General features: G+C 42.7%; 1 protein-coding gene across 1 annotated transcript; it reads left to right on the forward strand.

Moving 5' to 3' along the window:
- The first annotated feature begins 1,061 nt into the window (after positions 1 to 1,061).
- LOC131591569 (HMG domain-containing protein 4-like) lies at positions 1,062 to 14,507 on the forward strand. Its single transcript, XM_058862386.1, has 11 exons — positions 1,062 to 1,194; positions 3,226 to 3,331; positions 3,940 to 4,055; positions 5,398 to 5,473; positions 6,380 to 7,530; positions 8,697 to 8,778; positions 9,287 to 9,351; positions 9,648 to 9,753; positions 10,275 to 10,444; positions 11,613 to 11,735; positions 13,315 to 14,507. Exons 2-11 carry the CDS (start codon positions 3,301 to 3,303, stop codon positions 13,357 to 13,359), a joined length of 1,965 nt encoding a protein of 654 aa, XP_058718369.1. The 5' UTR covers positions 1,062 to 1,194; positions 3,226 to 3,300; the 3' UTR covers positions 13,360 to 14,507.
- Positions 14,508 to 16,131: the final 1,624 nt, after the last annotated feature.

Here is a 16,131-nt window from a genome sequence, read left to right on the forward strand (position 1 = left end):
CTGGGGAATGGCCTGGGTCAGGTCTAACCCCAGGCACGGCTGGGAATGGTAGTCTGCAGACAGCATGTGAGTTGTGAGAGTGTGAGCAGCCTTGCCAAAGAGACACGGGGGTATCTGCCGGCACCTAAATCACAGGACAACTCTTGGATCAGTGGAGATTATGGGATCTAAGGTAACAGTGAAATGAGGTTTGTTGAACCTCCCAACAGGTCAGAGCGAAAGAGGGCTAACCTAGTGGGAAAAAGGATTCTTTTCTGACCTGGCTGTTTCCTGAGCTTTTTGTTAACTTCTGTCTTGAAGCCTTTGCAACAATGAATGAGCTCTTTAGAAGATGCTGGGAAAAATTTGCCTTTCTCTTGGCTGCCACCTTTGGACAATCGATAGGAATGAGCGTGAGGGTTGCGTGATGCCTTCACAGGCAGTAGTCCCGAGTGTGCAGCTCAGTCGTGAACAGCCTTATCTCTGTCCCAGCTTCGCCGAATCCCCACCTGTGCCGCGCATCCGCTCAGTTCCTCAGGGAATCAGACAGTCCTGGGGGAGATGTGCCCATTCGTGTGCGTCTGTGACTAATCTCACGGAACTGCTGGCTCTGTAACTGTTTAATAACAGGATTTCCCACTGACCCACCGCGGCAGCAACAAGCAGCCAACAACCAGCGCGGGCTACGAGCGCAGCCAGCTCAGTCTCTTACAGGCACGGACGGCAACACAGGGGAAGCTGTGCCGGCACCTCGCAGCACCCGCACACACGAAGAGGAGGCTGCGCCAAGCCAGGGGGAAGGTAGGCACCCCTCCACTGGTGGTGGTCGGGATCAGAGCCGGCGCCGGGCACAGATGTCACCCGTGTGTCGCACGGCGCCGAGGGGACACGCCGCTCCCGGGGAGCCGCGCCGGCCATCGATGCGCTCGGCGAGCCGGAGTCCCGCCCGGCGGCTGCAGCGTTGGAGGCGCTCGGCGCTCGGCTGGCCGGCGCTGGCGCGGCTCCCTTGTCTCCCTGTCCAAGATGGCGGGCGCGGGCGGCGGCGCGGCGGGAAGCGGCGGGGCCGAGTGAGGCGGCCGCGGCCCGTCCCCACTCCGCGGCCGCGGCTCGGCGCCGGCGGGCCTTGTCGCCGCTGGGCGGCCCCACAGTCGGGGCACGCCTGGGCCTGCTACAGGGGCGGAGCCGCAGGCTGGCGTGAGGCTGGAGCCCGCTCGGGTGAGGGGACGCGCGGGCGGGAGTGGAGCGGACGAGCCCGCTTTGAACGGAGGCGGCGGCGGGGCCCGGGCTCCGGGGGGTGTCGGGGCGCATGCGCAGGACGGGCCGGCCGCCGGTGCGTGCCCGCGGAGGGGCCGGTGCCGGGGTTGGCGCCCTCGGCTGCGGGTGGAATTCCCGGCGGTCCCGCAATTCCCGGCGGTCCCGTCTGCCCTGACGGCCCCGGCTGGGAGCGCTGGCGGGACACGGGGTGAGGGAGCCACCTCTGCGGCCAGTGAGCAGCGGGGCTCCGTGCGAAGCCCCGGGGCTGCAGAAGAGCAAGGCTGGGCCTTGAACCCGCAGGCTTGTGCGCTAAGGAACGGGAGAGGCGAAGGGAGAGCTTCCCCCCTGAGCCTGGGCCATCGCTGCTGCAGCCCGGGAGTTTGAAGCAGGGGAACCTAATTGAGGTTCACAGGATGAGAGTAGTTAAGGGTATGCTTTGTATTTGCCGGATTGGAGGTCTGGGCTGTGAGGGCCTTAGGGCGGTATCTACCAATCTTTGTACCTGCCAAGCAGATAAGGTTTAAAAAGAGACTAAAAGGTATGCATGTAGGTACAAGAGAAATCTTAGGCTCTCCAAGCCTTCCATTCATTAATGACTCTTCAGCTTTGTTTTGCTAGCAGTATCTGGATTAGGCCCTTACCATCTTGAGCACAATACTCTGGTGTTGTGTGTCTTCCCACTGAAGTCTGTATGACAAACAGCACAAAATGTTGACAATGTCTGGTTTAAGATTATGAGCCCACAAGTGGCAAGATGCTCTTTTTCATTGCTGAGTGCAGTGCTCTCTGCATATACACATGCAGTGCTTTTGTGTGTAGGTAGAATCCTTGTGTTTACTACCAGCAATATATAATGGTCAGAGCACTGACTCGACATTCTGCAGTGGGTGTTTTCTCAAAACCTGAAGAAATAACATGTATTCCTATCAATTTAAACATCTCCTGTGTACCCACAAGCCTGATTGAGTTGTGACATTGTTGCATCAGCTAAGTAACCACTATAGGATGAGCAAGTTGTACATTGTCAGCATCAGCCAGTTGTTTATAAAATCGTGTTGCATGTACAAGCACAAGTTCCCTGCTCCCAAAGTATTGCCATGTAGCTTCAGTGTGGCGAGGTTACCATGACAGCTGGGATAAGCAGACTTCATGGTTTTTGTGGCTGGGTGTTTACACGTGTGCACGTACACAAAAACACACAAAGGCAGCTGGGAGCGATTTGATTAATCCTGTCAGAGCAGAATGTGGATCTTTTTTTGCTGAGCTGGTCACTGGCTGAGGGAACATCAGTGTAGCTATTCCACAGCAGCACTGCCCTGTTGTATGCCCCTAGCTGGCACAGTGACTCAGTTAGAGGAGGCCTGAAGCCTGGGGGCAGAGGTTGGGTTGCTGCAGGCCCGGCTAAAAGGAATGCACTCTTCCATCCCCTCTCCCAGGCTGGCATTCAGAATGGCTGCAGTGGTAGCATTGGGAAACACATCAGAAGGATACACACCTCTAATACAGAATGTGTGATCCTCTAGTAAAAACAAACAAACAAACAAAAATAATGATTCTTTTGTAATTTAATTCTTTCTGCCTGGTCCCTTCTTTTCTTCATCTGAGATTCAAGGGTTTGAAATCTATTTAAACATCCCACTCTTTGCTACTGTGGCTCCTGACAAAAAATGGCTTTGACACAGTTTGTGTGTGGTTTTGTGGGTCATGAAAATCAAACTCAGTTGTCTTCTCACCCTCTCTCTTTTTCTGTAAATAAATTAGTTCAGTGATTCAGATATTTTATAAGAGATGGTATTTTCTGTCTTTAAAACAATGCAACATCCATTTTGATTAAAAAACACAAATCTGTCAAACCTGAAGAGTGACCTTTCAGGTCACTCATTTCCTTTCCCACTGTCTTCCAAAGAATCCTTATTTGGTTCAGAGAAAGTTTCCCCATTTACATAGTGATTTTTCTTTATGGGAAGGTTATTTTCATTCTCTGTTTCTCAGACCTTTTCCTATAGATGGGAACGGGGGAAGGAGCCCAGACGTGGCAACTCATTCACAGGCTCCTGCAGGACCACCATGGCTTATGATGGCTCCAAGAGGAAAGAAGGTATGACTGCTTCGTAATCTCAGAGGGATTTGCAAAAATAAAATAAAAATAGATTTTTTTAAAGGGTGCCCCTTGCAGCCCTTGCCAGACCATGCAGTCAGAGTGGGAAAGAAGTTAGGGTGCTGTGAAGCCCTTAAATTTAACCTGGCCAAGTTACTGGAAGATCCCAAGCCCTTGACTTCCAGGTGTAAAGCACTGGGATTAGAACTTGAGAGAAATGGGTGGTATTTCCTGGTGCAGAATGGTGGTATTTTCCCTGATCAGGAACTCTGCCACTGCAGCCTTTCTTCTCTCTGCCAGGTCAGTGGGACAGGGGATGAGGTATAATGATACATTTAGTCATTGTATTTCTAGGTCCACAAGTCTTTAGGAAGGAATATACAAGCATTAGAGATTAAATCTGGAATGCCTGTGTTAGAGCACCGAGTCCCATCCCTCTAGTCAGACATTACAGACTGTTTGTTACCTTTCAGGCCTCTGTGCTCAGTTTTGTGCATCACTCTGTGCCAATGTTCTCTGTTAGCTTATTTTATGAGTGATCCACTTTTCTGTCCTTCCTAATGTGGTATTTAATTTCTTCCCTATTTCCCATTTCACATAAATCACAGAGTTCCTAGAGAGTCACCGAAGTACTGATGACGTGCTGGCACCTGGCAGGATACAGCGAGAGAAAAAGCGCTCATACAAGGATCTTCTGCAAGAGGAAGATGAGATAGCAACTCAGGTAGAAACCCTCAGAGAAAAGGTTCAAGGTGTAAGGACATGCATAAAGGTAGTAATGGGATGGAATGGGTTTCTTGTCCTTTTCTTGTTTGTTTTTTTTTTTTATTTAGAAGTGTGCGTAGAAGACAGCAAGAGCAGCTAATCATGGCCTGTATTGTTCAGTAACTTTCCTGGGGAAAAGGAGGGAATCAGTCCCTGATTCTGATTTTTCTGGCCTCAGAAAATGAGATAGTAGGAGTGTTGTTCTAGTGTTGATGTAGAACCTTGCAAGTCAGAAAATTCTATTAATAACTTCTTACCTACATTTTTAAAAAATAGCATTTACGGTTGTATAAATAGCCAGCAAAGGATGGATAGAATATTAATTGATGCACTCTTGTCTTCCTAATTTTGCAGACAGACTGAAACCATAGCTCTTGAGAAGAATGAACTTTGCCCTATTTACTTCTTTGAGGCCTTACCTCTTGAAATCACATAGTTGCAACTTAAGTTTCTTCAAAGCTTTCCTCTTTCAGCTACAATTTCTGCTGTTAGGTCAGAGGTGGCTATCTAGTGATTTGGGTTTTTTTTCATTTCAAAAGCAAGTTCTTGTTTAGAATTAAAATCTTCTACCATGCAGTTGGAATTCTTTAGAGGAGCTTCAGTTTTGGATTTATAAATTGATCAAGACACAGATAATAATTAGGTGATATGGAATATTATGGACATATTTTTGCCCCATCATTCTAGTTGTCACCTCTTTGTATCTCCTGTTGCTTCTTTTTCAGCATAGGAAGCATGAACTGCTCTCCTTTGTTTTCAAGGCTTGACAGTCTGTGCATCTGAGGTTATTTTTTAGCTTTATTGAAGGGTAGATTTCTGTCTTTTGTCAGCTTAACAGCTGATCTCCAAGTGATGGCTTTTATTGCCCATATCCCAACACTTTGCAAATGTGCTTTATCTTTTATGTTGCTCCTCTCACTTGGGGGTCTCCCTACAGAGATGTGTGTTTCAGTTTCCTTGGAGCCCTGTTGTGCTGCTGTGCCTATAGAAAGCTCAGTGTCAATTAGATGACCATTGTGCTGAAACCAATCCTGACTAATGATATTTTTTTGTATTTTCACACCTGTCTGTAACATGTGTTTTGTCTTACTTTGAACCTACACTGTGTGCTCTTGGGGACAGAGTAGGTTTTCTTTAGCACCTAGAATGATGATCCTAGTTCATACCTATGGTTCCTTGATGTTACAGTGGTAGAAATAACTTTTGATACCTCCTACAAATTTTTATCCATGTTAATCGTCCATGTGACTCTCATATTATTTCCCTCCTTTTGTTCAGCAAAATTTTTCTTTTTATTCCAGGACAGTGAGTTTTTTCCAGGGACAGAAGCTCATAAAAAAAAGAGAAAGCATTCCTCTGATGAGTTCTGCTACAGAGGTAAGGTAGTAATCAAGCAGGGGAAGGGGCTAACAGATCATGACTTTAAGGAAAGGATGCTCTTAAGCCAGTGTAAACAAGATTTGTGATTAGCATTTTATAGGACAGTACATCAACCTGTCTTAGAACATGTAATCAGAAACCTGACACTGATTGGCACCAGAGAGCAGATTAGGGAATTATATTTTCAGAGTTTTAAATTTCTGTTGCAGGGGTTAGAGATTCTTCCACTCCCTTTTCATTGACAAATTGTAGTTTTCTAACTCACAGCCTCACATTTGACATTTGCTTTTCTTGTTTTCCTATTGCACTACAAACTAATTACACTTACAGGTAGTATAACTTGCTCTGAATTTATAAAAATAGAATGTCTGAGGCTGAAAAATTAGTGTTTTTCTGTTCAGTTATTCTCACAATTAATAGGTTGGCCAGAAAATGACAATTCGGCTCATAGAAGCTTAACACATTTAGGATTTATTATTGGCCCAATAGAAGGAGAAAGCCAAGCTGAAATTTCATCTTCCATCAAAATCCGTCCACGGAATGGAAAAGCTCAAATTTTTGACTCATTGATCTCACCTTGGCTAAAAACGTCATGAAAACCTTGCACTTGAGATGCAATTTCAGTTAGATGTATTTTCATCAAAACATTTTATTTCACAACTCAGAAATGGAGTCTCACAAAACTTCAAGAATTTTCCTCCTGTCTCTCCCTTCCTTAAATGATTTGACCAGCTCAGGTGTCACATCCTCTGAATTGTATCAGTAAAGCTGTGCTGATGTGGTTCTGTTTCAGCCAGGATGTAAATCTGCCACCTGTAATTGTAAAGCTCAGGATTCTCACTTACCTCCTTCACTGTCTTTAAGGGAATCATCTCAATGTACATTTCTCTTGATCTTTTTCAGGTGTCTCGCCTTTGGATCTGCCATCAAAGAAGAAGAAAAAAGCAGCTTCTAGCCCATCCTCAGCTGATACAACCATGGATTTACTCAAGGCTATCAACTCACCTTTGGCCACAAGCTCAAAGTCTTCAAAGAGGACCTCTGAAAAATCATCTCATTCTTCCTCTGGCCATTCTGAAAGCAGAAAGGAGCATCCCAAGAAGAAGCTGAGTGGGAGCAGTGGGGAGCACTCAGTGGATGATGGCAGCTCCCACAAATCTAAAAAGATGAAACCTCTTTATGTGAACACGGAGACACTTACTCTTCGTGAACCTGACGGCTTGAAGATGAAGCTCATCCTTTCACCAAAAGAGAAAAGTAGTGCAGCAGATGATGATTCTTTATCCTACTCTTCAGCACCAGCAGCTGCAAAGAAATCTTCAAAGAAATCAGCTCGAGATGAGCAAGGCTCATTCCTGCTGGGGCACGATCTGCAGAGCTTCCTGAAGTCATCCCGGAAAAAGCACAAACCTCCTCCGGACTCACATCCACCTTCTGAGAGTTTTGGTGCTGACACCTCCCTTCATTCAGAGGGCCATGGAAGTGAGTACGAAGTTTCAGGTATGGAGGCACCGCCAGAATCTGGTTCTTCTTCTGGTGGAGAGTTGGAGGCTGGAGAGCTGGTTATAGATGACTCCTACCGGGAGATCAAGAAGAAGAAGAAGTCAAAAAAAAGTAAGAAAAAAAAGGACAAGGAGAAACACAGGGAGAAGAAGCACTCCAAGTCTAAAAAGAGTTCTGGGCACTCTCCTGTGGCAGTAGGAGAAGTAAGAGTATCACCACCACCTCCCAGTACTCCCTATGTTGTCCCTCCACCTCCTGCTGTTTTTCACTCAGATGGTCAAGGTGAGAAGAGGAGGAAAAAGGAAGACAAGGAGAAGGACAAGGCTGAGAAATGGGAAAAGGAAAAGGAAAGAGAAAAGGAAAGAGAAAAAGAAAAGGAAAGAGAAAAAGAAAAGGAAAGAGAGAAGGAGAAGGAAAGAGAAAAAGAAAAGGAAAGGGAGAAGGAAAAGGAAAGAGAGAAGGAGAAGGAAAGAGAAAAAGAAAAGGAAAAAGAAAGAGAAAAAGAAAGAGAAAAAGAAAAGGAAAGAGAAAAGGAAAGAGAAAGAGACAAAGTAAGAAAAAATTGTAGGGAAAATAGAAATTGGGTGGTGGGAAATTGTGAATTAGGCACTCCATTATAAAGGCATGTTAAATTGAAACAAAGGATAACTGATACCAATTATCACTGGTTTAACTGAAGCATGTTTGGAAAAATGTGTCAAACACTGTGATTTCTCTTTGTAGCAAAAGGAATATATGTTCTTCTGGCCTTATGGCACAGACAGTCTTTAGCCAATAGAGGTTCTCTGGGAAAGTTATACTTAATTTTGCTTGGTACAGGTCATGTACCAAGCACATCTGCATCTTTTTCTAATGTGACTGGCTCTAACTGTTCCCAGGCAGACTTTTGGACTAGTGATCAAAGTTCCTGTAAAAAAGAATCAAGCTGTTACCTGAAAATTGAAGATATTTACCTATTCACTCCTGTATGCAAATGAAATTCTAATTCTAATAGACTACCATGTTCCCAGTTTTGTCCTGTACTTATATATTCAGTTTTCCATGGTTACTGCATAAAGATAAAAGTAGCAGAAATGGTAGCTAGCATATGAACAAGTTTGCAAATGAGATAACTGTAGCTGTGTAAGTAAATGGGGAAGAGCAGCTTGTGCATGTTCATATAGAGAAATAATGCTTTGTGTGAGGAAATGGACAGACAGAGCCCAAGTCTATTCAGCCATCATCCTATTCTGTTTGGGAATTTTTCCCTGATCATAGCTCAGCAATTGCGATGCCTTTGCTGTCAATGTACTAACTACACAGTCTCTTTTCCTCCCTAATGGAAGTACTTTGTAAGTGTGCAAGGAACAAAACATCATGAGGACTAAATTGTTTTGACAGATCTATAATAGGTACTGTGAATAGTATAACAGATACTGGGTTTTATTATAGGTTTTAAAACTGAGATACATTAATGGTGTTGTATGTTGACCCTGAATTTAGAATAGCAGCTTGTTGAGTTTTGCAAGATAAGCCTTGTACTAAGACTGGTTCTGGCTGATTCCTGTGCTTTCATAAAGACTAAATTGAGCCAGAAGATGTAAAGGACTGCTTTTTAAGGTTCCTGATCTAAGTACCATATCTTTCTTTAAGTCTTTAATAAATGTCAAATTTGTATTAAATTGGTGACGGTCTCATCATAATTAAAAATCTTTGTTTCCTTTCTTCTTCTGACTAGCCAAAGAAGAAAAACATGTCTGCTTATCAGGTGTTCTGTAAGGAATATCGTACAACTATTGTGTCTGAGCACCCTGGAATAGGTAAGGGAAAAATCCAGCCTTCTCTTCTTTTGATTTTACACCAGGCAGATTAACTAGCAGAACGTACTTTGTCTGTTTCAGACCAACTTCTTAATTTTGACATAATGCAGAGAATCTGCCAATGTTATTTAGAATAAGAGGTGACAAAGGGAACAGGAGTGGATTTCATGATTGTATTATAATTGTATTTTAACCAAGTTGTGAATCTAGATAAAGAACTTCCTATGTCTTTCTTTACTTAAAGAATTACCTTCATTGTGTCCCTTTCCTGTAAATACACTCTGACTTCATCTCTTCATCTTCTTGCTATCAGCTTTTTTTTTTTTTTTTTTAAATTTTAAAGAGTAACAGAAATGCATATTTTCAGGACAGTGTGGAACAGTTCCAGTTGTAGAATGGCTTGCTTCCTAAATGTGTATGGATGGGCCAGTAAATTTCTTATGTTCTCTCCAGGATTTTATTATCAAATTTAATTTAAACATTTTTCTTCTTTCTTTCTTTCTGCCAGATTTTGGAGAGCTAAGTAAAAAACTGGCAGAAGTGTGGAAGCAGCTACCTGAAAAGGATAAACTGGTGAGTGTTTGTGTGAGATTTTTTTGTGAAAAGATATCTGTGAACTAGGTGCTTAGATCAGAATGTGCTGGCAGCATTGCCACAATGCCTTGAAATATGTTACCTATATCCCTAAAGCATGTAAAGGTGGAAAGTATGGAAATCTTGCCCTTGCAAACATGAAAGCATTCATTTTCTTCTCATGTGATTGCTTCACCTTCTAGCTGTGTAACATCATTCTGCCTCCAGGTCCTGGCATCAGGTAACAGAATTACCTAATGTTATGAATCTTTATTTTCTTACCATTGTAACTACAGATCTGGAAACAGAAAGCTCAGTATCTCCAACACAAGCAGAATAAAGCAGAGGCCACCACTGTGAAGAGAAAAGCATCATCTTCAGATGGTGCACCGAAAATGAAAGGTAATTGTTGAACTTTGTCTCATCTTTTTTCTTGGACAGGGAAGGTAGTGTTACCTGTAGAATAAAAAGCAAAGGTCCTTACCTGCTTTCTCACAAAGCATGACATTTAAATCACTTGTCAAATCAACTTTTCTGTGAGAGCGAGAATGATGTCAGCATTTTTCATAAATATCTCCTCATCTGATTTGTAGAATGGTATTGGTTTTGGCAGTTTAGGAATTGAAGTGTAAAATAAGTTAAAGAGGCAGAAAGGAGGTTCTAGTGGGATTAGTTTGCTGATAGAGGGAAGATGGGTTCTTGTTTTAGCATCTCTGATACCAAATCTCCCCAACTGCATTCAGCTGAGGTGGATGTTCTGTGCATGTAAAAAAAAAGTTTCAACTTCAAAGACTACACAACTGGGGCAACAGAACTATTTAAGCATCTCATGCCTATGAGATTTGAATTGTAGCAACTAAATAGGCTTGTGAGTAAAAGAGTGAAAGCAAGGAGTATGGAATTTTAATTTGTGTGTTTTCCAGCTTCTCCAACAGGAGTTATTTCTCCTCACAAAAAATCCCCCACCAGCACTGTGGTGGTGCCTTCCTCACCAGCCAAAGTCCCTGAGACAGATCCCATTGATGTAGCTGCACATTTACAGTTGCTGGGTGAATCTCTGAGCCTCATTGGACACAGACTGCAGGAAACAGAGGTGAGCTTGTAACCAGCTATGTCACAATGATGTCCTATAATCTGCACAATGAATTCAGGGGGATGATTCTTTCCTTTTCTTAAAAGTTTAACCAATGGTCTCCTGTTAGGAAGATAAATTAGAGGTGGCATGCCCTGTTTCTTTGATGCATCACTATTTATTTTCAGTGAAATAAAAGGCTTTAGTAAACAGTAGGCATCAAAGAAAGACAGGTGCTTTGCAGTTCTAGGTCCTTGAAAGCAATTTGTAGTTCAGCAAACTCTTCAGTCTTTTCTCACTGTATGTTCACCTTGGACTTGGTATTTCCTTGCTATTTTGTCAGTCTCTGGTCAGTTTCTGCTACTGTTCTACTTTTTTGAAAACTATCAGCCTTTCCCAAGAAGTTTTTTGCATGTCCTCTAGTTTTCTGGCAGTATCATATTGCCAGTGCTTTGGATAGGGCTACAATTGTTTCAACTTACCTGGTAACATAATGTCACATTTTTAATGGTTATCTACTGTTGAATGACAGTGACTCTGTAAATGCACATTCACACCTGTACACTCTGAGAACTCAGCCCAGCCTCTAAGGAGAAAACATATTTGTCTCAAATAATATCACTGAATTTTATGAGTGATGATCTCACCCCACTATGTTTGCTTATTTTATAAACAGTGAAATAAATGTTCTTGTATTTTGGATTTGGTATGACTGATTGAGATCATGAGAGGAATGACCAGAGCCCAGAAAAGCACACAAATTCCCTTTCCCGAAAGTATATCAATGACTAAAGCATTTGCTATAGGCTTAGCATTCCTTTAACTTCAAAAATAAAACAACTTTGTCGTTAGGACTTACGTGGTTAACAACATAGATGGTACAAAATGGCACAGAAAATATATTACAAAAATTTGTGGAATCAGTTTTTTATGCAACTGACAACTTTCTGCTGTTTTCTGTTGATTCCTAACTTTACCTTGCACCATTTCGTTGCCTACTGAACTCTCAATTTTTTGAACTAACAGTCTCTCTGTGAAGCACAAGGCACAGTTTTGTTACTGTGTAAATAGTGAAAGTGGTCTGGAGGAGGTGAAGATACAGTATCTGCATGAGAACAGAAACAGTTGAGAAAGAAGCCAAATTTCCACTACCCATCCCTATCCAATTTTTTTCTTTTCTCACTACCAGGGAATGGTGGCTGTTTCAGGAAGTTTGTCAGTACTCCTGGATTCAATCATCTGTGCTTTGGGTCCGTTGGCATGTCTGACCACACAACTGCCTGAGCTGAATGGCTGCCCAAAGCATGTTTTGGTGAGTTCTTTGTGTTATTTTCTTTCTAGCACTATTAATTTTGGTAGAGTCCAAATAGAGCTTTCTTGATCAATCATTAATCATTACAGTGTCATGTAATTATAATTCCAATGCAATAAGAAAATTAGAAAATTTGTCTTGGTCATGGGCTTTTATAGAGGAATATTTATTGAAATTTTTACAGACACTACTGTCGTACAATGCTGTGCAACCTTTTTTTCTCTCAGTAGCAACTGACCTAATATTTGTAGAATTGACTGCAGTGTGGGTAGGTCCTGTTTATGTCATGATGGAGTCAGTCAATCTGAATCAAATAAAAGTATACCAGTATTTTTGAAAGTTCTAATTTTCCGTAAAAATAAAACCCACCTTCTAGCTGCTCTGTATCATACAAGCTGTTTTTCCTTCAGCAGCATAAAAGCAATTTGTGATCTCAGAATTCCTAATGTGACGGTGTAGGACCTTTTACAAGTGGCCAAAACCTTTTCTGAGGAAAGAAAAGTACTCTCTGTCTTAAGGAGCTTCATGACTACAGTTTATTTTCCACTTTTAGCTACTCTTACCATTGAGCCCTGATTTAGCAACAGCTCATGGCATCTATGTAGCCTGACGTGGACATTGATTAAGATGACAGCAGCCATCAGGAGTCATACTTCCTACAGGATACATGAACAAAGCAGCAAAGGAGAGGAGCAAAAATAAAAAAATACAGTCTGCAGAAGTTCAGAAACTAAAAACACATCTGTCAGAGGGAGCAAATGGGATATGAATTGACATGTCATAATAGGGCAGCCCAAACATGTATTCATTAAGAGAATGGGTTGTCAATAACAGGAACAAAGCTGACAGTTTAGTCTGTGAACACCCACAAACTGGCTCTGTGCACAAAAGCTGAGTCAGTGGGGTGTTCCCATCTTAAGCTGTGGAAAAACTCTGATGCTTTTTTTCCTTCCTGCTTGCCAAGTTTATTCAGAGCAGTGATGCCACATGACAAGTGGTGCGTTTATTAGAAACCCGATCAACTTATTGTTATGAGGACCAATAGAGCTTTAGGTGAATTATGGCAGCTACCCTTCACTTCTGTTCAGAAGCTGATAATAAATCTGATTTTCACAGTCAGATACAACAGTAGTGTTCTAAGACACAGATAAACCCCAGCAGTTGTGTTGCAATTTATATTTGAGACAGTAGGTGGCATTGCTAAGTTCTAGAATCACAACTGGTGCAGGTCAGTTCCTCCGTCTCTCAGTTAAAGGTGCTGTTTCTAAGGCCTCCTTCAGCTGTCCAGCCACGGGTTTGCGCTTACTGAAACACTGCATCTGAAAAACATACAGCAGGGTCATTTTTTCTGATGTGCATGAGAAGGGTTCCTACTCTCAGAACTCTGTTACGTTTTCCAAGAAAAACTGAAGGGCGCTTCTTTTTGCTGACACGCTATTAAAGGTGATCAGTAGGCAGATTTGGTTGTCTTATCCTATGATAACTTGTAACACAAGTGACTGTGCTTAGAACCTGATCCATTTTTTAAGGATTTTGAGTTGTTTCCTGACACTAAAAACCACTGAATTTCCTTTCCCAGTCGAACACACTAGACAACATTGCCTACATCATGCCTGGACTTTGATGAGAAAGGATCCTGGGATGTACTCAACCTCTGTGTAACTGACTTGTGTACATGCACTACACCGACGCTCCCAAAGGGCTCCGTGTGGAGGCTTTTAAAGTTTTGTATATGTATAGTATATACATAGGATTGTAACTATTTGATTTCTATTTTATGAAAAGTTGTGAAGTTATGCTGAGAAAACCGTTTTGTGTTGATGGGTGAAATGTCCTCCAGTCTGAAAGTATTTTGTATGAAGAATTCAGAAAGCTTTTGAGATACTCGCCTTAAATTCAGATTTAGTGGGGGAAGCAAACAGAGAATGGACTTCTTGATATAAAGAAGAAAGCTGTCACCATGAGAGGGGTTATTGGAACAGGTGGCCCAGAGGGGTTCATGAGTCTCCTTCCTTGATGATATTCAAAAACTGAATGAGCAGCCTGCTGTAGTTGGACTTGTTTTAAGCAGAGAGATGGACCAGATGATCTCCTGATATCCCTGCCTAAACTAAAGTATTCTGATATTCTATGGGCAGGTAGAGATGATAATATATTTTGGACCAAGGAATAGAACTGAATTCTTCACCAGCCCTATTTGTAACTTTTTTTTTGTTTAAAACCCACTTCTTGAGCGGAAAGCTGGATAGGTTTTTGCCTCTTTCTTTTGGTCACTTTCTCCAGCCCTTACTCCTCAGTCAGTAATAACTGAAAGTTGTCAGTGTTGGCTGGCTGGTCTGGTAGCTGGCATTTGAAGTGAAGTAGAAGATGACAAGAATTTTTATTTTTTTCTGTGGACTCATACTCAAATCATCATTAGCACAATGTATCAACCCATTGTGTTGGCTTGAGAGAATGAACCTCCTGCTGATTCTTCCACGGCATGGTCAGTCTGCTTTGATGGAAAGGAGTAGAGAAGCAGATGGGACAAACTTGGATTGTTTCTGCCTGTCTTGCACCTGTTTTGTGAAATGGCTCATCCCCCATCCCTCTCACCAGCACTGTTGCAGGAGCTGTGGTGCTGCTGCAAGGCAGTAGCCAGTGGCCAGTTTGAAGCAGTTACGGCACATGTGGGTTGATTGGGGCAGTTTCCCTTCCTTCCAGCCACATACTTGGAGTTTGGTTTTCTGCTCCTCTGGAAGAGGAGCCGCAGGAGAACACTTGATTCCTGTTTAGGCTTTTTGTCTGTGTGTATGTGGTGTTCATATCACATGTATTTAACTTTTACCAATATCTGTAACAGATTTTAATTTATCCTGTATATTTCTGTGTGTGTGTGTATATATTTATATATATATACATAATTTAAAAGCAAAAATTCCTCCCTCAGCCAACAGTGTGTGAAAAATGTGAATCAAGTTTCCCTCACCTCATTTCCTGCAGGAATCAGCTCTGTGTATAGTAGTAAGCATGGGCATTGTGTAAGGAAACACCAGGAAGATTCTAAATGTTTGTAGAAACAGGCTATCTTGTGAAGGTAGGCAGAACAACTGAAATATCATTCGACTCAGGCCTTATCAGCTCTGTAACAGAAAAGTTTTAAAATTACAGAAGAGGCATTTTTTACTTCCAAGTAAGTCTAGTTTCTGTTTTTTAGGACAGTTGAAAGTAACCTGTCCCTCACTGTGGCTGAGCCGCAAATCAGAAGTAAATTAAATCTTGGGGTGTGGAGGAGGGCTTTTCTCCCCATGCCTCTTTGCCACGTATTCCACAGATGTGCCTGTACAAGGTAGTCTGTCTCCTATGGATCTTTTCTCAGTGCAGTGAGGGGTTTTCTCAGCAGGGGAGGTGCAGAAGGTTCTCAGACCACCAGGCCAGAACACGTTTTAACAGCTTAGGACAAATCCCAATGAGCCTGGAAATAGACAGGGCCCAGGAGAGAGGCAGTCCAATCGTGCTTCATGTCCTGGCCCATATTAAAGCATCTGCTGTTGTGAGCAGCACAAAATAACCGGCTCTTTCCAGCCCTTTACAGTTGAGAGCATTGTGGTGAAGGGGTAGATCTGCTTCTGAAGAAACAGAAGGGGATCAGCTTTAGCTTTGTCCTCTGTAGAACAGAAAACTCTTGAGGAGTGAAAAACATGCACGACCCTGGTGTATTGTATTTTTATTAAAATTTGTACACTTTGTATAATCTGTATCTTGTGGTATTTGGTACTATAGGGAAACTTTGTCAAGACTTAGCAGTTTTTATATTTTTGTTATTTCTTTGCTGTTTGGTCCAGATTACATTACAATTCTACACAGACTTTTTTGTACTGTACTTACAATATAATTTTTTTTTTTAACTTCTGGAGTATTGTCGTTCATTTCTGGCATGTGCTGTTTTCTGCAGCTGTTGTTACTATTTGTATTTAGAGTTTCTCAGGAAAACACATCCAATCTTAAACCTGCTTAACTCACTCCCTTAGCAGGCAAGCTGTACTGTTTCCAGCAGCAGCAGACACCCAAAGTATCGCTCAGGTTCCTGACTGCTTGGGACCCCCCAGAAAGGAGATGTGGCATGGAGCACTGCAGGTAACACCAGGGCATTTGTCTTCCCTGCTGCCTCACCTCAGTTTAGGTTCATGGTGTTCAGCTGACACCGATACACAGGACTCGAGTGTGTTATTCAGGATGTCAGGCGTGGCAGTGTTAGAGCAGGTTTTGTGCTGGTTATTAACACGTCCCCATTTTCCAGGTATGGGTGTTGGTTGATTGCAGCCTCAGCTTGGGCAGGGCAGTTGCTTGGGCCAGGAACACGTCCCAGAACGTGCCAACCACCCTGTGGAGAGACACAGGATGGTTTGGGTTGGAA

The sequence above is a fragment of the Poecile atricapillus genome, chromosome W (assembly GCF_030490865.1).
Source record: "Poecile atricapillus isolate bPoeAtr1 chromosome W, bPoeAtr1.hap1, whole genome shotgun sequence".
Taxonomy (NCBI): Eukaryota; Metazoa; Chordata; class Aves; order Passeriformes; family Paridae; genus Poecile; species Poecile atricapillus.

Excerpts from the sequence above, each read along its gene's own strand:
- LOC131591569 (XM_058862386.1), top strand. The coding sequence starts at position 3,301 with ATGGCTTATGATGGCTCCAAGAGGAAAGAAG. Across the intron at positions 4,056-5,397 it reads AAGATGAGATAGCAACTCAG|GACAGTGAGTTTTTTCCAGG; the intron begins GTAGAAACCCTC and ends TTTTTATTCCAG. Across the intron at positions 9,352-9,647 it reads TACCTGAAAAGGATAAACTG|ATCTGGAAACAGAAAGCTCA; the intron begins GTGAGTGTTTGT and ends TTGTAACTACAG.